We start from the raw sequence: 21,611 nt of genomic DNA on the forward strand, positions 1-21,611 counted from the left end.
AAGTATTGTAATAGTGAAGACATAAGATATTGTTTGGTTCATGTAGATATAACATCAATCAATGTGTTGGTAGATAAGAGAAAAAACAATATACAATATCGAAAATCTTTTTGTTGCTTGTTATTAATTGTGTTAGACTTTAATATTTTTATGTACAGACATACTATGACAAATTATTTTTGATTTGATATACTGCATATATTGACTGTCTTGACATGCTGGGAACATGCAGTGTATTACCATATGCCTGTAATGAGTTGTACTTGATACAGCAATGCTAGTATTCAAATCAGAAAATACAATTAATTAAGCTGTCCATATCATTATGGCGGCTTTCACATCTCTCAGTTCCAGCAAAATCCCTTTCACAAATGAGAATTTGGTGCTTCACAGGAGAAATTTAATGGTCAGTTATTGCTATATTTTCTCAGGTCATGCTTGGCAGTTTTTTTTAAATTTCCTTTGTATGAAGGGAATTTGCTGGAAACGCAATCCATCTTTTGAAAAGAGTAAATATTTATTCAACTTATCTTTTTATACTTTGCACAAAACACAATTTATAATGTGCTGTATCACTATTTCTCTGTCAGGACGATTTCTTGTTCTGTTTCCCCACCTGCACCCAAGTCATTGGGCATTTCTTCCGTGGATTGTTTGAGGCTGATGTCCTTTTCTTCCTCTGCCTTTGTATTAATCTCTTTAGAAGGAGTATAATTTGTGGGAATCCCACCATTTTCTTGTTGTGAAATCACATCACCCTCATCTCCAGGAGAGATCTCTGTCTTGAGAGCTTCACACTCCAATACGTGGTCATCAACCCGGCTTGCTTTACCTTTTTCAACATCCACTGTGGCTCCTTCCAAAATCTCCCCCACAATCTCTTCCACAGGAGTGTCCTGTGGTTTGTCGTCAGTTTTCTCCGAGGGGACATCTGATTTCGCCTCATCATCGCCAGCGACGGCTTTATCATTATCATCTTCAACCACCCCCTGTATTTCCTGTAATCCTGGAATAACCGCCGCACTTTCACAACCCAGAGTCCCACAGTCCGCATTGGTAGAATCCGTGATTTCACCGTTCGCAATCTGCTCTTCTGGTTCCTCAGTGATTTCCTTATACTTTGTCTCGCCCATTTCAGATTTCTCAGAAGAATTGCTTTCTTTTCCCGAATTTTCGTCAGTTGAAACTTTCACCGAATCAGTTTCCTGGAACCCGCCAGGAACCACGCCATCTTTGTTTATTACCTCCGGCAAAATCTCGTTATCGGGTGGACTTTTCTTACAGATTTCTAAGAAATTATTTAAAGTATTTCCTTGTTCTATTTTTTCGGAATCGTTCTGAGATTTTTCAGAACTTTGATCACACTTCTGGGAAGTGTCAACGGACTTCTCCGAAAATCCTTCATGCGTTTGTGAACTGGGATCCCGTTCCCCAGAATTTGAGGTGGACGGTAATTCATTTCGAGATTCCAAATTCTCGGAATCTTGTCCCTTGTTCTCTTGCTTACCATCACTGCTATTTCCAGGAATTTCTCTTGGTTTCTGAGAAATATGAGGACGTTGCGGTACGGTAGGTTTCATGGCAAGTTCAGCCTCGTCATCAGAGAGGAAAGAACAGCTATCGGAAGATGAGGTGGAATAATCACTGCTGCTATCGTCGTCTGCCATATTGCCGCTATTTTCTAAAATTTCAAAATGAGAAGAAAGATTTAAACACTTGTCTTCTCCTGTCTCACCAACGCTCGCTATTGCACTCAAATGCAATTGATCTTGTTAGCGATTTTCAGACAAAAAAAAGTTTTCAAGAAGTGAAAGGCTTCAGAAGGCCCTTACCAATGATCAGAAACTGTTCAGCAGAATGCAAAATAGCTTTGTAACAAAACTCGTACTGTTCCTAAAGGGAAAAGAGACGATTCATATAACATTCAACTAACACCAAAATCTTCAATACTTTTTCTCTTAGAAAACAAATCTTACCTTTTTCTGAACCATGTATTTTCTTTTCTCTCGCAATTTCTTCACAAGAGTTTGAACATCCACTGAAAAAAAAACGTTTAAATTACGCGGATTAAGACCGAATTTAAATTAAGACCGAATTTTCGCTTATGAAAGCGAAGTCTTTGGTTCAAAATTTCGCATACTTATTCCATTTCCAGAATACATTTCTCTCATAGCGGAATAGATGACGATGAAGGCCCCAGTTCGACCAACGCCAGCACTAGGTGAAAAAAGAAAACATTTCATTTTCTGTCGACACGAGCGCTGTGTTTTCAAATCATGCCCAAACCTGCAGTGAAGAAGGATTGGCTTCTTGATATCCGGGTCGATCACCAGGTGACGGATGTAAATATGGCCCATAAACGTGAAGAAATCGGATGGATTGCTTGGAACACCACTATGGAACAAAAAACACAAAGTTGAAACTTTGTAGGATTGTTTGGTAAAGGGATATGAATCATGCAAGAATTATTCTTAAACTGCATGGAATATTCGATTATGAAGTATTTTCGATGCCTAGAAAATTCAGTGGAGAATGCAGCTGGAAGTGATCTCACGCCTCACGAGTCACATTCTCACCACGATACTTACTGATCAGGCCAACAAGTGAATTGATAATGTTCCACAACATGAAGTTCGTGGGTCTAAAGCAGGAAAGCGGAAACATGTATTACAATACAATACAGTATTTGTGTGTGTGGTGATTTGAGAAAACATCTGAACATTGAAGAGTTTTAGGAGCTTGCTAACGTTTTTACTATTACGCTCGATACAGAACTGGTGAAATGCTAACCTCATTGTGAGTGATGTGAATAAGTCTTTCCTTCCAAAATGCCAGGGATGTTTGGCGTTTCATGGTGACTCGTAGGGATCCAAAGAGCATCGAATGTCCCTCGTGTTTAGGCCAATATTGATGACACTTTAGCTGTAATGTTGGAAATAACAGTAGTTGTCATTGATAGTGAGTGGCATTGCCCCTGTCACAATCGAGCAAAATTGTTTGACGTTGGAAAGAATGAAATACTAAAGCAGAGGGCATTGCAATCCAGTTAGTGGGTTGTATGGTTCACTGTGGCATCGAATACAGAGGCCAAAAGATGTTGGTTTATAGTACAAATTAAGACAAGACATGATAGTATACCTTCTTTCCCTCAACTTCTTTGGTCAACATGACAATCAACGGACACTTTTGTTGCCAGATCATTAACCAAAAGTCCATGAAGCATTGTGGGATTGGTCCTTGGCTCGCAATGTATTTTGGAGAGAGAGGCGTTAGATCCTGAGAAGGAAACAGGCCATGTTTTACAGGTTTTACAAAGCTTGAAAGAGAACGATTGTGAATACAACTTACCTCCACCATGGTCGCATTGATGTAATCTGAATCCTCCCTGTCTTCCAGATGAACTCTTGTCTGATCATCTAAACAAGGATAAAGAGTTGTTTGAGAATATCATATCTTTGCGGATGGATAATGAATGCAAATCTTTTGCAAATGAAAAAGGAGAACATACATGGTAAAATATCCAAATATCTGTTCTTTGTGGTATTCCTCTTTCCGTCATCACAAGTAAGCGCCTGGCTCACCATGTCCTGGTAATGTTGAACTGCCTAAAAGGAACAAATTATCTCGATTTATGACCGGCTCCGTATGAGGTAAGCTGTGAATCAGCAAAATACAACCTAACCACACATTACTTAAGGTTCGTCTAAAATGACTTTAAAAAATACAGTTGAAATAGAGAAGCTCTCAATGGTATACTTTTCTATTGCTGTCTGATTACATATAGTATGTATAGTATTTATTAAAGTGAAAAAACTGTGGCTACTCGAGTTTCACGCTCTTAGGCGATCGTCGGGCAACTGACAGATCAAGTCACCTGGCTATTCTCTATTTCCATTAGGATATAAGGTGTATATTATACCTTATGTCCGAATGTAAATAAAGAGTAGCTAGGTCTTGACCTGTCAGTTGTCTGACGATCGCCTTAGAGAGTGAAACTCGAAGCTTTGACAAGTATACTTGATACCGAAATTGTCCCTCCTCCCTGGGTTGACCTTTCCATTGTGGTTTGGTTGGTTCTACTACGACATAAGATCCTATGATTTGTATCTTACCAGCCATTCTTTAGTGAGAATGCTTGGTCCACGTGCCTGCCTTTGGGTTAAGTTATTCACGGTATCTCTGTAATTTATAACCAAGTCTGTTAGTCGCAAAATATATTCTTCTCTATCCTCGGGTTTCTGCAGATCAACGCGAATTGCGTCTGATGCAGGCTTACTGAACACGTCACGGGTGAGAAAGGCGGGTGGTGTAGGGGGGGTGTACGGCTCGGGTATTGCTGGAGGAGGGCGATGTTTTATTGGTCGAGGTGGAGAAGCTTCCTTGTCTTTTGAAGGTGGGGTCGTTCCCACGTCTGATGCAATATTTGATTCAAGAGTGTCCGTGGTGGACGGAATAGAGCCACTAGCAGTCGGATGAGTTTCGGGTTTTTCCGAAGTCGTAATATGCGGTTGAGCTTGAGGCGCCCGTGATGGTTTCGGAGGGGGTTCGTCTGATATCGTATTAGATCGAGTCTCGTGATGTTTTTGTCCACTTGCTGAATTGTCTGTGAGAATTGGGCTCAATGTACCCTTATCGTGCTGTGAAGACGTGGAGGTGAATTCACTCAACTGACTCATCAAGAAATAATCGTTTATTTCCTGTTTACTGATCTCAACGCCGCCAGTGATTTCACTCAATTGGTCTTTGGTCGTTCCCTCGAATACATCTCCACCCACATTCGAAGTCGTAGCACCCGTGTTTATCTCGTTCATATCTTTATCATTTGTCTTATCTTCATCTTGCATTTCCTCTGAGATGGCTTCACCGCCTGACTCGGTTTGAACTTTAGGTTTTCCTGCACCGCCTTCATCGGACACTGCATCAGTCTTTCTTGATTCCACCGCGTTTTGTCGTCGCTCGAGGTTCTCCAAGTGTCGTTCAATTTCACCAAACTGCTCCCGGACTTTCACTTCGCTCCGTAGTTCATCCAGCTCCTTCTGCTGCTGTTTAATCTGTTCCATCAACTTCCGCACCTGCGAGTTCTCGCCTAAAGCCTGTTGTTCGAGAAACCGCTGTTGCTGCTCGATCAACTGCTGTTGCTGCAGCAATACCTTCTGCTGCAGCTTATGAACATCTTCTTGACCAGACGCCACTCCCTGACTGCCCCCTCCTGGCTGATGCGATTCAGAAACGCTTGGTCCTTGGTCTCTCGACCCAGACTCCTGGTCATTTGTTCCGATATCTTCATCCTTGGTCGATTTCCCCGGTTGTTTCGGGACCAATGCGTTTGGCGAATCGAGTGATTTAAGGTTCTCCATCAATTTATCATCGATCGATGACTTTGGTTGAACACTACCACTCAAAGGAGCTGACGGGTATATTCCAGAGGACTGGCCCGCAGGGTCCTTGATACCGCTGCTCAGAGTAGTGTCTAAGGGCGCAACCTCGCTATATATCATTCCAATATTGCTTGTATTCGAGTCTTTCATAGTTTTCGTCTCAGATGTAGAGACGCTTGAAAGGTCCTGAGCAGACGTGATCGCTGAAGGGTTGCCTGATGAAGGACCTACGGACAACGCCCCGGGTTTGGCTAACACGACTTTAGTGGGGTTAAAATCTTGAAATGAATTCGAACGAAGATTTCTGGACGTCAAGGAGCTGCTGTCGGTTGGTTGGCTTTTGGCGGAGTAGGACTGGGATGCTTGTGAAGAAACGGCAGGAAAATATGGTCCTTTTGTGTCATGTGAAGGATTTAGGTTCTGGATATCGGAGGGATGCTGGTGTGTATGGTGCTGGGTTAAACTATGGCTAGATGTAGATTGGGGGTAGGCCATATTAGGTCGGGTGTCTTGGGACGATGGGACAGTGGTCACGCCTGAGCGGGGAGTGTCAGGAGTGGGTCCACCACCTTGTTGACCTGATTGGGGGTAAGATGAAGCAGTAGGTTGGGTTGATTGTGTGGAGAACACCCCGGGCTTAGGGGGGAGATCATCTTTTTGGCTCGTCGTGGAGTGGGGGTAGGTCGAGGTTGCACTTATGTCTGTGCGCGAACCTTTCGGAGAGAGGTATCCCTCAGGTTTTGAGGGGTGAGGGAAGCCAGAAGGAATACTGTGCGAGGAGGTTGAAGGATACATCCCAGGTTTGGAAATGCCTGGGTCTTGAACCGCTTTGTTAGTTTGTGGGTATTGGTCGTGTTGTGGAGGCGACGTGGGTCTATATTGTTGTTGCCATGGTTGTTGTTGTTGTTGTTGTTGCTGCTGCTGTTGATGCTGCCATTGTTGTTGTTGTTGTTGTTGAGGGACATAAGGTGCTTTGTTTGGACCACAGCTCCCAGTCTGAGTTGTCTGCTGTTGACCCGACGGTGCTTGAGACAAATATTGGCCTTCTGGTCTTTGGCTGTAGTGAGGCTGTTTGTCTTGCGCTGGGTTTGAGGGTATTTTGTCAGTGATTTGTGATTGAACTGGATGTACAGGGGGGTTACCGTACGATTGTTGAGCGGGTGGAGGACCAGGTCTCTCATGTTGAAAAGGGACCTTGTCTTGCTGGCCTACTTCTCGTGATTTTGAGATTTGAAAAGGACCCCGCTGTTGTGGTAGACTTTCGGAGGAATGTTTTTGGGTCAATGGTTGCTTCTGGTAGGACTGTGATGCTAGTGCTTGGGGAAAGTTGTGGGGGACTTGGGACGATGTGAGCTGATCGTATGGGATTGGGGGCTGTTGTTGTACTGGGGGAATTTGGGATTGTTGGATGGCTGGAAGAGGACCCGTTGAGGTGGGATATTGTCCTTGTTGGTGTGGGGAAGGACCTGTAGTTGCTTGGAAACCCTGTTGGTGGGGTTGTTGAGGACCTGGTTGTGGGTGAGTTCCACCAGTGGATTGGTGTGATGATCCATGCTGTTGTTGGGGTTGGTAAGGGAAACGCTGTTGGTATGCACCATGTTGATGGTATGGTCCAGGTGGCTGCTGTGGTGGGACTCCTTGATGTGGCTGTGGTGGTAATTGTTGTGGTGGTAGTTGATGGAGAGTTGGTTGTTTTGGTATCTGTTGTTGTTGGGGTGGCAACTGCTGCATTCGTATTTGAGGTTGCTGGTATGGGTTTGGTATTTGGCGAGTTCTCGGCTGCTGGTTACCTTGCTGTCCTTGTGGTTGCTGGTACTGATCTGCTCGTTGACCATGAGATAACGGACCATGTTGCTGTTGACCATGTGCGGTTTGGTAAGGTGTTGGTTGGACAGGTTGGTGGCCAGGTTGCTGAAGCGGACCAGCTTGATTAGAACCAATACCGAATTGTTGTTGATAGGAGGGAGGCTCTGCCTGGTAAGGCTGTGAGATCCTCTTTGGAGATGGCGGTGTCACTGGTCGAGCTGGTTGCTGTGGTAGCATATGTTGACCTTGAGGTACCACTTGTGATGGTGGTCCTTGCCGTATTGGTGGCTGCCCAACAGGTCTTGGTTGGTGTGACATCATTGGCTGCTGAGGCCTCCCCGGTCTTTGGGCCATCATCTGTGGTGGCGGGGGTCTGCTCTGTTCAGGAGCACCAGCCCTAAACTGTGGTCTATTTTGCTGTGGTTGCCAGGGTACTTGTCCATACTGTTGGGGGTAACCTTGTGGGGTATGCATGGGTAAGGGGGGTCTGTTTGGGAACTGTTGCGGGGGTCCCTGAGGTATATTTGGTTGTCTAATATTTTGCGGAGGAGGAAACCTGATGTTGCTTGTGACAGGTGGGGATGTGTCCCCTGGTCTGCTTGAAGGGGGTGGTTGCCATGATCCCGACGTAGGTGGGCGAGGTCTTTCTTGGGGGTTCGTTGGAAATGGAGGATGGGGATATGACATTCTAGGTCTAGTAGTCAGTAGGGTTCCTGATGGTACCCTGGGGATGTATTGGGACATGCCAGGTTGATTGCTCGGCCCTCGTGGATGGGATGAGGGTGGGGCGTTGAACTGAGCTGGATGGCCAGACTGCATAGGTGCTGGTTGATTTGGAGCTGGACCTCGAAGCGAGTGAGGTATGGGTTGGTGAGTGAGCTGGGGAATATGACCTTGGTGTGGATAACCTGTTGGCAGGGATTGTTGAGGATTCCCAGGGTTATTTGGTCTTTCCCCCGGGTTAGTATTTGATAACGTTGGATCGACTTTCGTTTCAGATTTCCTCTCTCGTTCTTCTGTACAAGATAAATAAATAAAGGGTCATTAATATTTACTTCTAAAGCTAGAATATACAATTCTGTGGAAACTTTCTTCAATAATCTTTGCCAGTGTTGTAGCGTTGTTTATAATCGTCCACACCTTTTATTTGCTTTGCCTTGTCGATGATATTTTGCAGCCTTTCTTTCTCGCTTTTGCAAACACTCGCAATTTCCTGTCGACGTTTCTCGAATATTTCCGACAGTTGGTTGTAGAAAGTAACCCCGCTACTGCAATGAAACAAATATTGGCAAATTCATCAATATCCGAATGTCGGACCGGACGACGCAAGTGGGACGATGTATGAATGAATCCGCACCTGACTTTCTCCTTAAAGTTCATGAAGAAGTCGAAAGAGCCTATCAAACCTTTCACGACAACATCACGTCTAAAGAAGACAAATTTACGATCAGTTCTTGCGTAGATTCACCTCCCTGTTCCGATGGGATAAATTTTATGGTCAGCAACTAAACACATCTTACTTCGCCTGGATTTCAGCCACAGATCTACGAGCATGCGCATATTTCGCATTAGCCTCCGTCAGAGCTCTGGAATGCAAAAATAAGGTGAGTTCAGGAACATATTTATATAAAACTGGACAAAAATTTCAGATGAAGTTTGGCAGAATTTTAGCCGGGTAAAATTTCCCTCTTTTGACCAGCACAAACACCTTACTTCATGATCTTCTCTTGGGCATCAAGGTTACATTGCAACAGCTCACACGATTCGTTGTGTTTCTTCAATTCTTCCTTAAATAAGTCCTGCGATATAATAACATATGTTATTTACTAAACATTCTTTTCACATCTCGGTCCTGAGGAAATTGGTAAAAAAGGTTTTAAGAAGAATTCTTTCTAGTCTTACCTCTAGATCACCGCCATCTCTGGTCGCAATCAGATGAGTGATGTCGTCTTTATTTACCTATAAACATCCAGTTTATTGTTACATATTTGAATATTCCGAAAGGGGACACGGATTCACTATTATTCTTAGCGAGAGAAAGGATTTGCTATAAAGAAACTCTGGACGACAACACCAAGAGATACTGAGGTAAAATTTTATAAACGCCGTTGAGAACTACCCTACTAGTGAAAACAATAAGCCCAGACCTGGTCTCTTAATTTGTTCATAAACTCTGCTCTTTGCGTTTTCATCTTCTCAACTTTGGCCTGAAGAAAAAGAAAAGATCGTCAACAAACAATCCACTCGTCTGAAAGACAAGTATTTTCGTCAGCTTCTTACCAAAAGATCTCTAATTCTTTGCACGGCATCGTCCTCAATTGGCGCTGACAAAAAGCAAAGGAGATACATTGAATCCCTATGCTCGTTTGCTGTACAGTAACTACCGCGATCTACTTACAATCCAGGATATTCTGCGAAGGGAATATGCCCTGCAATGCTTGCTCTGGTCCGATCATCAACTCCAAATTGTTACGATGAGCTTCAAAGGCTTTTTCCAGTTCATCGTTTGTCTTTTTCTACAAAAAAATACGACATGTTAGATCCGTTAAGCTTGACCACGGTCTCCAAATGTTCTTCCATATTCTAATGATAACAAGGGATAGTTCTCGCAACTCTCTGACTCTATTCCTCTTTCTAATTCGCATAAATTTCCATGTCGATTTTGCTGGATATATCATGAAAAATTAATAGATGAACCAGAACACATAGCATATCTAAATACCACTTACTGCAGCCAAATGTTTCTGTTGATAGCTGTCAATTTCCTCCAAATATTCTTTTAACTTATCTTCTTCCAGCTTGACATTATATTTCTCCTGGCACAACAAGATATGATGGTTCAGTCGATGTAAAAGCCACCATTCGTCTCTGATAGAAACAATGCATACACTAACTATATCATTCTCTCACCATGAAACCAGTTTTTTCGTTCTGAAAATCAATAATTTCTTTACGTGTTTCTTCCAGGGTCTTCTCTAGCTCAGAGCCTTTCTCTTTCAGTTCTAGAAAGATATTTATATTGTTGTTTAAAGCTTATATAAAGACGTTTGGGCCTTTCTATAGCCCTGGGGCCAGTTGTTCGAAAGGTGTTTAGCTTAAACGGTGGATAAGTTCAAAATGGAAAACAAAACTGTATATTTATTGAACAATTGAGCTGAAATATTTTGATGTAAATAGCTTAATTGTCAATGGAAGTACATATTTAATGCATACGATGCAGATTTAGTCATTCACAAGATGTATGAGAGTAATTTTAAACTTTGGCTTATCCACCGTTTAAGCTAAACGCCTTTCGAACAACCGGCCCCTGGGTGTGATCTGAGCTGACGTACTTGCAAGCATTTCAGTGGATTTCTTGATTGCGCCAGGATTAGACTGCAATGATTCACACTTGGTTGTGAGTTCAGCTGAAAAAATGAGCAAATTCTTTGCTGTTAACACACTGAGATATGCCAGAGCGTTGGTAAAATCAAACTACGCCTGCATAATAGGTTCATGACTTACGAGGAAGAGCATCAGCTTCTTCGGGTTTCATGAGATCATCGATATGCATCGAAGCTAGCCACGAACTAGATAAGAAAATGTACGTTAAATTCTCCAGAGCCCGCTCACACACCTACAATCATTGAATTAATTTTCTGGAACGATATGTATTAAAAGAATTAAGCCTGTACTGTACGAGCCAGCAAAGGGTAACAAAATGACAACAAAAGGCTAACTAAAGGCCAAATAAAGGACAACTAAAGTACAACTAAAGGACAACTAAAGATAAGATTATGATGAGACTACCTTAGTTCCTTGTCTTTTTCACTGACAATGCTAGCGTAACGACGGAGGAGATTTGCCTTCTCTTCACTATCAAAAGTAGAGATTTGATAAACATTGAATCAAACCAATAAACTTGGATGAATTTGAAAAAAACAAAGCTGAATTCATGCAAAAGTCACCTGTACAACGAGGATGATTCATGGGCCTTCATTGGAATGAGTTTCTCAAAGATATCTTTGCCCATTGAAGGGTCATAGGGTTGAAAAGGCAGTGGTTTGACCAAAGATGCACCTGAGATTGTAACAAGACACACATTAAAACTGATGAACGTTGGTTGACAGACAAGTTTTTATCAGTCAACCTTTTTGAGATAAACCTGAGAATTGAGATGCACAAGAGTTGATACAGAATTTAAAAATGATCAAGGACAGTCTACATGAAGTACCTATAATCTCTGGGAGAGCTGCAGGTGCTGGTTCTGGCTCGTGGTAAACAAAATCATTGTCCCGTTTTGCACCTTCAAGCCTAGAAAAACCCAAATACATCAGTTGTTAACAATAGGTTGACTGTTTGGGAGAGAACATTGAAGTCCTCTAACATGGAGAAATCAAGATATTTGCAGGTTAGATATGTGATATGATTCACAGTCTTTACTTTTGGGTGACAACATCCGCAATAAATTGAACTACGTCCAGCATTTGCTGACTTTGGTTCTAAAAAGATAAACAGGTGTGTGTAAAGCACCTCAACATCAATAGAATGGCAGGACTACACTAAGAAACAGGACTGGTGAAACAAAACAATGGACTAGCTGTAGTTTTGCAGAACACACCTTCAATAACTTCTGTGCATCGGCAACCTTTTGTGCAGCAATTTTTAGAAATGCAACCTTTAAATGCAAGCAGTTTATTTATTCTATTAATGTCAGGTTTTTCTTTCTTAAGTGGAGGATTTCTAATTCATAGGATGTTTAGGTGAGAGCAGGCCAGAGCAAAAAGGAAACTAAATACTCAAAGGGACTTTGGAGACATACAGTAGTAAAAGTTGTTAACTAGGATATGCAGAAATATCTCACAAAACTTGGCACATGTATTTATGTTGATCAAATGTCATACCTTTTCACCATATTTTGTCTGTTCATCTGATGCATTTGACATGTACATCTTGAGAAAGGGTACAGAGAAAGAAATAAGGAAATAGAAAAGATATAAAAATAAAAAAGTATAAACGTTTGCTGCCATGATATAGTACTTACAAAAGCCAAAGCATTCAAATATGAACATTTAATCTGCAAAGTCTTGCTCCAATGCTGCAAACAAATGCATTATTTTGAATTCACAGATTTATATCAAGAATACATTGTTTTAAAAAGTCATCCCCCGACCCACCTTGTGCATTCTGGGTGGTAGTATTTCGCCAAAAGAAGAGGTCAAACAAGCTATGGCTTCTGTGTAGTAATTTTGAACCTAAAAAAATTGTGTAGATACTGAGAATTACTCTCCATTAAAAGAATTAGCCAAGGAATCCATCCTAACCTGCATGGCAATCCTAGCCACAAGAGAGTTTTTCCTGTTATCTAACATGGACTTTTCCAAAAGACATTCCTGAGCTTGTCCCTAAATAACAACCCATAGCTTAATTAAAGGAACAGTTCTGATGTACTTTTATTCATGGAAAAAAATGGTTCTTACAAGCATAATATTGATATAAAGATTAAGCAATTCCTTTGAAGTATCACTGTATTGATCGGTGCTAAAATTTTCCTGAAAAAAAGGTGCAGAAATATTATTGTACAAGTATGCATTCACTTAAGAAATTGGTGGTATTGAAATGGCTTGAATCGTGTCAAGTACCTTGATGTAATTAAAGGCACCTGCTGCTGATTGATAATGTGTGCAAGCAACCTTCATACCCTGAAATGTTGATGAAATGTCTTAGTTAAACATGATTAAACAGAATTTTCATGCAAACCTAATTATTTAATTGCTTGTATACCTCTTCAGAAACCCTGTCTTCTCTTCCAGCTAACAGTGAATGAAGGGCTCCTGCAGAAAATTACAACAAAAAATGCATTAAACTGCACAGCAATGTCTATAAATCAGGTGGACTTTGAATGCTATCATAAGTTTTGTATAACCCACCTAAGTTGAACAGAATTGAAGATTGTTCATATGTGATGTCACCTAAAGTGATTGGGTCTTCGGTATAAAGATCTGTCCTAAATTGAAGCAAACCACCTCAAACTCAATAACGAACATATTACAAAATGCAGGTTCAGTCTCAAGGATTGCAAAGTAGAAAATGAAGAATAATCTGATGATTCGATGGACAGAGATTTGGAAACACTATTCGATGAATGTGATTTCAGATCTACCTTTGGGAATAAAATTCACTTTTTAACTACATGCATAATTCATTCCGAAGAACATGTTTATTTTGTATCATTTTCTACTATAGATCCAATCCATGCATCTAATATAATCAATGCAAGTGTACAAATTTTCCAACTCACAAGAAATTGCTTGCAAATACCAAACAAAATCATCCCTACACAGTATGTGTAGGCACTGCCTTTACTGTACTAACCATGTGAATTCAACACTCGCAGGTGAACCCTCGCCCATTGGGAACCGGGTTTTTAGCAAATGTATTTGCCCATAATATTTCCGTAGCAAATTGCATCCTGAATTGTCGTATGTTGGTTTTATCACAGCCTGTCAAAAATTCAATTTAAAACAGAGAAACTTAATAGAAAATCTACACAATTTATTACACATCATTGACAAGTAGTACTTCCTCGTTGGAAAAGTAGCATTATTGATTATTTAATTACAGAAATTTGTAGTGAAATGAAATCACTGGTCAAACATTTCAAATTATGACCCTATATTTGCAACAGCATTGGGACTATTTTGGGTTGGTTGCCCCTCTCAGTGGATTCAAACAAGTGGATAGGTTACGGCAATTTAGATTAGGGGAGGTGTGTAATATAGAAGTCTGCAAAAAAGTTGTCAGGTTCATCTGAATTCCTCATTTATCAAGAATGGGAAATATATTTCATAACTGTTCTTGCAAACTTTTACTTGTTCAAATTACACATGGAAATACAGCAATATGAGCCAAAGTCTTTTGCTTCATCATGTACAAAATAGTGAAAATACAAACCCCAAATGTTACTATGAAAGCTGTGATTCATAACAGTTTTATTTTAGTTCATTCAAACATATTCAAACATTGAATATATCAATGAAAGGCATTATAGCTACTAAAATAGGAAGCTTTGTATCACAGTATGCAATAAAATGGGAGGTATGTTTTTTTATAAACAAAACAATAAAATATTTGAAATTACGTCACTAAACATTATTCATTGGCATATATATTGAGTCTACTTTCAAAAATTTACAACAAACACAACATCATTTATGACAGTTTATTATTAAAAAAGAAATTACCGTTCTAAGTTGTTCAAGTTGAGTGCATTCTTGAGCATACGTTTCCCCATCTTCGTGGTAGAAATCACGTATGTACTATAAAAACAGATGAAAAACACATTTATAAAAATCACAAAAACACTTCGTATGAACATAAAAATTAGCTAATAATCTCAGCAAAGTCTTATACCATACTTACTCGTTTTAAAGCGGGGGCAAAAGAAGTTACATGCGACTCTTTTAGGTCTAGCTTGAGCATCAAAGACCTAGGACAGCCCTCCATCTTGTATAAATTTTCGTAAATTGTTTTGCTCGGTCAAGAAACTGGTTTCAAAATTGCCGATTCATTTCCGGTTTATATATCACCCTTTAACCAGGGTAATATTTTTTAATATCACATAATCATTAATATTCGTGCGTCTTGCAACTTTGCATATTAATGATGAATAATAGACTGTACATTACCAGAAGTACATAACCTACATAACCTACATAACCGTACATTACAATGTATATATGATGGAAATTTCAAGGGTGTCTGAGATTGGTTACCAAGAGTTTGTGCAAAAGTATTTGTTGGGGAATTTGCCATGTTTGCTGGATGAAAGATTCACAAGAAATTGGAAGAGTCGACAGGAATGGGTTTGTGATGGGAAACCAAACTTTGAATTTCTGAGAGAATCTTTTGGTATGCACTGTGTACCATGTGAATTTGCAGATGTGAACCAGGTGATCTAGCTGAATGCTAACTCTCTTCCATTGTTATGTGTTTTCTTCAGCTGAAGCCACAGTACCAGTTGCTGATTGCGATGAAGAGGAGTTCCAATCACATCCAAAACATTCAATGTTATTTAAAAAATTCATTGACTACTGGCAAGCTAGGAGTAATGGAATGTCGCAAGGTGTGTTATAAGTGATATACCATGATAGCAAAGCTTGTAAGCTGTTATATTTAGTATAATGAATGCATGCAATATTCAAAATTTCTTCTTTAGATGAGAAATGTTGGTACCTTAAAGACTGGCACTTTTGTAAGTAAGTCCTCTTTCAATTTTTCCAAAGACAAAAACTTTAATCAAAACCAGAACATTGGCAACTAATTTCCTCACACTTGTATTAGTTCTGTTCTTCTGTCCTGCTTCTCCTTGCTATGAGGCAAGGATGCATGGATGGGAGAAAATGTTGCCAACAAGGGTGTATACATTCAGTGTAAAAAAGCTTCAACTTTGGTTCATCAAAGTGACCACTCTGTTATTCCATCATCAACAGGCAATTTCCTGAATACAAAGCATATGAGATGCCTACTTTCTTCCAATCTGATTGGTTGAATGAGTTTTGGGATGAGTGGACTGAAATGAAAGATGACTACAGATTTGTATACATGGGACCTAAGGGAACTTGGTAATACTTTGTAATGGATATAGATATAAAAAATGGTGATATACACATGATATGGTTTGTGTATATGCAAACCAAAGTCATATTACTAAGATCTTTATTTCTTTGAAATAGGACACCATTTCATGCTGATGTATTTAGGTAAGATGATTGTGACACTCTACCTTGAATTACATACAATTTTCACAAGCCATTAACCGGTAGTTTATGACTTTATGTGTTTTCCTTTTATCTTCATTCTTAAAAGGTCATACAGTTGGTCAGCAAACATTTGTGGTCATAAGAAATGGATTCTTTACCCTCCAGGATCGGAGAATCACATGAAAGACACTCATGGCAACCTAGTGTTTGATCTGAACTCCTTGGAGACTCAAGATACAAAAAGATTTCCACATTTTCATAAAGCACCCCAGCCAATGATTGTCCATCAAAAAGAAGGGGAAATTATTTTCGTACCAAGGTAGACTCTTTGGCTTTGTTCAAAGCTGAAATGAGGAAGACAGACATTGCTTCAGACAGAAAATAAACTATTGTATATATTTTACAACTGTATTTAAAGATGATAATTTGGTAAACGAGAACTACCAGTAGAAATATTGCATCAGGCGTTTCGCGGTAATTTTCTTGATATCACGTGAGCTACAGGCGTAAAAACGCTCAGGTTGATGCAAGTTGATATAAACAGGATGGAGCAATGTTGTTCTGCCCAGATTGTTCAGAGTTGTTATCAATATTGAACAATATTGTTACACCCGATTCAGTTTCAACAATATTGTTCAATGTTGATAACAACTCTGAACAATGTGGGCAGCACAACATTGCTCCATCCTGTTTGCATCAACTTGCATCAACCTGAGCGTTTTTAGGCGTGTACTGACACTGACGTGCCAATTACCTTTCACAAAAACTCATTTAGTACATCACGTAAACCTGTTTTTAATTTTATAGTTGTTGGCACCATCAAGTTATGAACATGGTAAGAAATACGTCTGCAAATTTAGACAAAGATATCTGACACTACCCATGTCCAACGTTCAATTATGTAAAAGCTTAACTTTATATAGGAGGACACAATATCAATAAATCATAATTGGATAAATGGTTGTGGAGTTTATCGCACGTGGCAACATTTAAAAGCAGAATTACACTTGGTACATTTTACTCAATTCACTGCAATCCGCGGTATAATTTGCGTCTGAATTTCAGATTAAGTGTATTCTCAGAATAATCTAGATTTCAATTTGCTTTTTCAGGTAAAACGCAGTATCGATGATTGTAAGGAAATGGATGGTTGGTTGGACCAGTGCCAAGTATGTAATCCGGTTTAAATGATAATGAAAACGAAATTGAAGTTATTGAACCGTACCGTGCCATTCCTCTCATTTTTGTCTATTCTCTTGCAGATTATTCTCGAGGCAAACAGCGGGATAAGTTTCGCAACATTCTTCAAATTTCTCTTTTTCATTGCCCGTGCAAGACTCCACTTCCTGGAAAAACAGTTCCCAGAAAACTCAAAGTTCCGTGAACAATATGCACAATTATTTCGTTTTGTTATAACGAAACCCGAATACCGGGAAACCATTACTTCCCCTGATATAAGCGGTCAACGACCAATACAGTACATGTACTATTCTCGTGACTTATGCCTGTTTGACTTGGTCAAAATCAAAGACGTCCTGGAGAAGTTTTTGGATCACGAAGATGTGCAAGGAACGCTGAAACAGGATTGTACAATCCTGTTGTGTTGCTTGGTGAAAACGACTGATGATCTCTAATAATTGTAAAAATAATTTCTTAGAAATTGCCAATTGCTTTGGGTTGTTGTAGTGTTTCAATATCTCATCACTTTCTTCCATGAAATTCCTTGGGAATTCCCTAACCTCGCATCTTCCTAGTTGGTCATTTTATCACCCCACATAGCTTTACCACAAAGTCACCAGCTCCAGCCAATTATTAATGTCACGCTGAATCAGGGTTGATGGTTGTGATTTCCCTATTCAACAACTAAGAGATCTTATCAAAAAATCTAATGAAATCAGTTATGGTCTGACAAATTTCTAAAGCTGTAACTATAAAACTATTGATATGCAATTTAAATTTTTGTTAATATCAAGGTCATCATTGCATAATTAGATTATATTTGACCCCAGCAAATATGAAAGTGAAAAAAATTCATATGATCATGACATATGCAAATTTTCTCGTTTCGTGGTAACTAAGGACTGTTTGGTGTTTACCTAATTTTTTTTGCAGTTTACGTGACAAAATTAATTAATTTAAATCAGCTATGTCATGATGAGTAAGTGAGAATTTTAGATATAATCGAGTATATAAAATAAAGTAAAACTTATCATTTACGTAAATGACTTCCTGTTAACTCAGGATGATTTCGCTACTTGGTATAGAATAACAGAAAATTCTAGAAATCTATAAATAAGGGGAATGACGCAAGAGTAAAACAACCAATCAGAAGCTGATAATGTGGCACGTGATCAGCACTATAAATTCCGGGGGTGAGCACATGCTTGTCACAGTCAACGTTGCAATAAAGCCAGAAAGATTTACAACAAGTGTTTGTAGATATATTTTACCACTGAAAAAATGGCTAAATCACCAGCAATCGGTATTGATTTAGGAACAACCTATTCTTGTGTCGGTGTATTTCAACATGGCAAAGTTGAAATCATCGCGAACGACCAAGGAAACCGAACGACTCCGAGTTATGTCGCTTTCACAGACTCTGAGAGACTTATCGGAGACGCCGCAAAAAACCAAGTCGCTATGAACCCTTCCAATACAGTTTTTGGTAAGAAATCAATGTAACTGTGTTTATACGGCCTATCTAAAGAATTTTTGTCCAATAAGGGATTATAGAAATGTATAATTTTCAAATTAAAAGAAGTCTGTTTCATTTTCGCTTTGTTGAAGTTTCCCACATTGTCCACTAAATATTGTTTCATTTCGGCACATTGTTTCAGCATTAGTTTTTCTGTATTAGCTCCATTTTTTTGTGTCTAATATAGAGCGATGTTTCCTTTATTTTAAAAGCAAGAACTCAATGTTTCACGACTTTGAAATACTTCGTATTTCAACTTTGAAGTACATCGTATTTCACAACTTTGCATTCATTGCATACCTGTTATTTGGGCATGGCGACTCAAAAACAGCTGTTCATTATTTTGCTTTATTATCGGTTGTTTTTATAAATAAGCGTACTCTAGTTGCTCTATTTTTACTGTACACGTATCTAGAAAAGATTGTTTTCAATGTGAGAGAGTTTTGGGTTGAATTTATGGGAAAAAATTTGCCGGAAGCGAGTAATACCACGTAACCTCGTGGTTCATTTGCGCAATATGTGACGGTGACCATGGACCCGGCCTCGTCAATTTCAGTTGTCTCATAGTTGAAATGTTTTACGTTCTGTTAGCCACCTCCTTGTAATCAGATTCTTCCTTTTATTCACAAAATATATGGTGATTTTAAAAACAACATTCTTTACATGAAAGTCTAAACAGAAACGAAACTTGGGCGGTTGGTGTGATCAGTTGCATTTTCTTTTCCAGATGCCAAGCGCCTTATTGGACGTAAATTTGATGATCAAGAAGTTCAGTCTGACATGAAACACTGGCCATTCGATGTTAGAAATGAAGGAACCCGACCAAAAGTTGAGGTTGAATACAAGGGAGAGAAAAAGCGTTTCTTCCCAGAAGAGGTTGGTAACAAATTCTATTGTATGTAATCAACAGGTTTACAGATTTCTTATGGTTTGATTCTCCTTTCAATAGATCTCTTCCATGGTGTTGACCAAAATGAAAGAAACTGCGGAAGCCTATCTGGGTAAGAAAGTGACCGATGCTGTTGTCACAGTACCTGCGTACTTCAACGATTCTCAGCGTCAGGCAACCAAGGATGCTGGTAGGTTGTTTTAAACTGTGTTGACGAATTCATACCTCTACAATTAAGATTTCAGGATGGCAGAGATCCTTATGACAATTACTTTTCTTTAGGTGTTATTGCTGGCCTGAATGTTCTCCGAATTATCAACGAACCAACAGCTGCTGCCATTGCGTATGGTTTGGACAAGAAAGTGAGTGCTGAACGAAACGTCCTGATCTTTGATCTCGGTGGTGGTACATTTGATGTTTCCATCCTCGCTATCGAAGATGGTATATTTGAAGTGAAGTCGACAGCTGGTGACACCCATCTAGGTGGTGAAGATTTCGATCAATACATGGTGGATCATTTCGTCAAAGAATTCAAGAGAAAACACAAAAAGGACATTACTGGAAACAAACGTGCAATGAGGAGATTGCGAACCTCGTGCGAACGTGCAAAGAGAACATTGTCTTCTAGCCAACAGGCTAATGTTGAAATTGATTCACTCTTTGAAGGAATTGATTTCTATACAAGCATCACCCGTGCCCGATTTGAGGAAATTTGTGGTGACAAATTCCGAAGTACCTTGACTCCAGTGGAGAAGGCTCTCAAGGATGCCGGACTTTCTAAAGCAGAAATCCATGAAGTCGTTCTTGTTGGTGGGTCCACCCGAATTCCCAGAATCCAAAAGTTGCTGCAGGATTTCATTGGCAAAGATTTGAACAAGTCGATCAATCCAGATGAAGCTGTGGCATACGGTGCAGCAGTTCAAGCAGCCATCTTGTCTGGTGACACAAGTGATGATGTCAAGGATCTCTTGCTTATTGATGTCACTCCATTGTCATTGGGTCTTGAAACAGCTGGTGGAGTTATGACGGCCATCATTGCCAGAAATACAACCATACCAACCAAGAAGACTCAGACCTTCACCACCTACTCAGACAACCAACCAGGTTCGTTTTTTTTTTGCAAACATTAATTCTTTCAATTTTTTCAATTTTGGAAAGAAAAATCCAAACAATTTACATGCCTACTTCCAGCCGAAGTTTCTTCAATTTACTAATTTGAACCTTGTTTGTGTTATTCTCTTATTTCAGGTGTCTTGATCCAAGTTTTTGAAGGTGAACGATCTATGACTGCAGACAACAACCTCCTGGGGAAGTTTGAGCTCTCTGGTATCCCACCTGCCCCTCGTGGTGTCCCACAAATTGACGTCACCTTTGACATTGACGCCAATGGTATCCTCAATGTGAGCGCAGTTGAGAAGAGCACTGGCAAGGAGAACAAGATCACCATCACCAACGACAAGGGAAGGTTGAGCAAGGACGACATTGACAGAATGGTCAACGAAGCCGAGAAGTACAAGGCGGAGGATGAGAAACAGAGAGATCGTGTGCAAGCGAAGAATGGTTTGGAAAGCTATGCATACCAAATGAAACAAACCATGGAGGATGAAAAGTTGAAAGACAAGATCAGTGAGGAAGACAAGAAGGCCGTTATAGATAAATGCAATGAGGTCATTAGTTGGTTGGACTCCAATCAAACTGCGGAAAAAGATGAGTTCGAAGATAAACAAAAAGAGCTGGAGAAAATATACAATCCAATCATCACAAAGGTCTACCAAGCTTCTGGTGGTGCTCCTCCTGGTGGAATGCCTGGAGGTATGCCAGGAGGATTTCCAGGTGCAGGTGGTGCTACTGATGGTGCCCCACCTACCCAACAATCACAAGGCCCAACCATTGAAGAAGTTGATTAAACAAACTATCATGTTACAGACACTCAATTATCATAAAAATTGTTTTGTAATTTTGTTAACTATTTCCTATTTCGCATTGTTTGTACCTATTCTACAAATAACTGTTGTGTTGTTTCCTTAGCGTCTCAAAAAATTGAATGCTCATAAAAATAGACCATGATAAAAATGTCAATAGCCATTATGAAACTATTGCAG

General features: G+C 39.8%; 3 protein-coding genes across 4 annotated transcripts; 2 read left to right on the top strand and 1 right to left on the bottom strand.

Annotated features, from left to right (window-relative positions):
- Positions 1-114: 114 nt before the first annotated feature.
- Positions 115-14,695, bottom strand: LOC114517425 (tyrosine-protein phosphatase non-receptor type 23-like). Its single transcript, XM_028537147.1, has 39 exons — positions 14,586-14,695; positions 14,408-14,482; positions 13,539-13,666; positions 13,094-13,170; positions 12,948-12,997; positions 12,806-12,865; positions 12,644-12,715; positions 12,488-12,568; positions 12,341-12,418; positions 12,208-12,261; positions 12,068-12,115; positions 11,785-11,841; positions 11,607-11,665; positions 11,398-11,477; positions 11,132-11,243; positions 10,974-11,039; positions 10,689-10,753; positions 10,517-10,591; positions 10,095-10,186; positions 9,914-10,000; positions 9,583-9,700; positions 9,465-9,508; positions 9,332-9,391; positions 9,087-9,143; positions 8,898-8,983; positions 8,705-8,770; positions 8,542-8,610; positions 8,325-8,452; positions 4,113-8,200; positions 3,509-3,605; positions 3,349-3,416; positions 3,139-3,276; positions 2,791-2,922; positions 2,589-2,641; positions 2,287-2,394; positions 2,141-2,217; positions 1,977-2,038; positions 1,833-1,893; positions 115-1,681 (listed from the first exon to the last, which is right to left on the bottom strand). The coding sequence occupies exons 1-39, from the start codon at positions 14,667-14,669 to the stop codon at positions 576-578; spliced, it is 8,118 nt and encodes a 2,705-aa protein (XP_028392948.1). The 5' UTR covers positions 14,670-14,695; the 3' UTR covers positions 115-575.
- A 53-nt stretch (positions 14,696-14,748) lies between these two features.
- LOC114517426 (2-oxoglutarate and iron-dependent oxygenase JMJD4-like) lies at positions 14,749-17,915 on the top strand. 2 transcript variants are annotated; one of them, XM_028537148.1, is made up of 10 exons: positions 14,749-15,074; positions 15,166-15,288; positions 15,382-15,421; positions 15,656-15,787; positions 15,899-15,925; positions 16,032-16,244; positions 16,733-16,760; positions 16,849-16,935; positions 17,038-17,094; positions 17,188-17,915. In XM_028537148.1, exons 1-10 carry the CDS (start codon positions 14,903-14,905, stop codon positions 17,557-17,559), a joined length of 1,251 nt encoding a protein of 416 aa, XP_028392949.1. In that variant the 5' UTR covers positions 14,749-14,902; the 3' UTR covers positions 17,560-17,915. The 2 variants fall into 2 exon arrangements, with proteins under 2 accessions (XP_028392949.1, XP_028392950.1); XM_028537149.1 differs by lacking the exon at positions 16,849-16,935.
- Positions 17,916-18,304: 389 nt separating this feature from the next.
- Positions 18,305-21,535, top strand: LOC114517503 (heat shock cognate 71 kDa protein-like). The gene is made up of 5 exons (XM_028537258.1): positions 18,305-18,590; positions 19,348-19,496; positions 19,570-19,699; positions 19,792-20,613; positions 20,758-21,535. The coding sequence occupies exons 1-5, from the start codon at positions 18,386-18,388 to the stop codon at positions 21,414-21,416; spliced, it is 1,965 nt and encodes a 654-aa protein (XP_028393059.1). The 5' UTR covers positions 18,305-18,385; the 3' UTR covers positions 21,417-21,535.
- The last annotated feature ends 76 nt before the right edge of the window (positions 21,536-21,611 follow it).

This window comes from Dendronephthya gigantea, unplaced genomic scaffold, assembly GCF_004324835.1.
Source record: "Dendronephthya gigantea isolate DGI-Jeju-01 unplaced genomic scaffold, DenGig_1.0 000009F, whole genome shotgun sequence".
Classification (NCBI taxonomy): domain Eukaryota; kingdom Metazoa; phylum Cnidaria; class Anthozoa; order Malacalcyonacea; family Nephtheidae; genus Dendronephthya; species Dendronephthya gigantea.

What these genes read in the sequence shown, in the direction of transcription:
- LOC114517425 (XM_028537147.1), bottom strand. Translation starts at nt 14,669, where the DNA reads ATGGAGGGCTGTCCTAGGTCTTTGATGCTCAAGCTAGACCTAAAAGAG. An exon ending in TACCACCCAGAATGCACAAG is followed by an intron (nt 12,262 to 12,340) that starts GTGGGTCGGGGG and finishes ATTTGTTTGCAG; the next exon opens with CATTGGAGCAAGACTTTGCA. An exon ending in GCGGATGTTGTCACCCAAAA is followed by an intron (nt 11,478 to 11,606) that starts GTAAAGACTGTG and finishes GGGTTTTTCTAG; the next exon opens with GCTTGAAGGTGCAAAACGGG.
- LOC114517426 (XM_028537148.1), top strand. Translation starts at nt 14,903, where the DNA reads ATGATGGAAATTTCAAGGGTGTCTGAGATTGGTTACCAAGAGTTTGTG. An exon ending in GAGTAATGGAATGTCGCAAG is followed by an intron (nt 15,289 to 15,381) that starts GTGTGTTATAAG and finishes TTTCTTCTTTAG; the next exon opens with ATGAGAAATGTTGGTACCTT. An exon ending in ATGGGACCTAAGGGAACTTG is followed by an intron (nt 15,788 to 15,898) that starts GTAATACTTTGT and finishes TCTTTGAAATAG; the next exon opens with GACACCATTTCATGCTGATG.
- LOC114517503 (XM_028537258.1), top strand. Translation starts at nt 18,386, where the DNA reads ATGGCTAAATCACCAGCAATCGGTATTGATTTAGGAACAACCTATTCT. An exon ending in CCCTTCCAATACAGTTTTTG is followed by an intron (nt 18,591 to 19,347) that starts GTAAGAAATCAA and finishes TTTCTTTTCCAG; the next exon opens with ATGCCAAGCGCCTTATTGGA. An exon ending in AGCGTTTCTTCCCAGAAGAG is followed by an intron (nt 19,497 to 19,569) that starts GTTGGTAACAAA and finishes TCCTTTCAATAG; the next exon opens with ATCTCTTCCATGGTGTTGAC.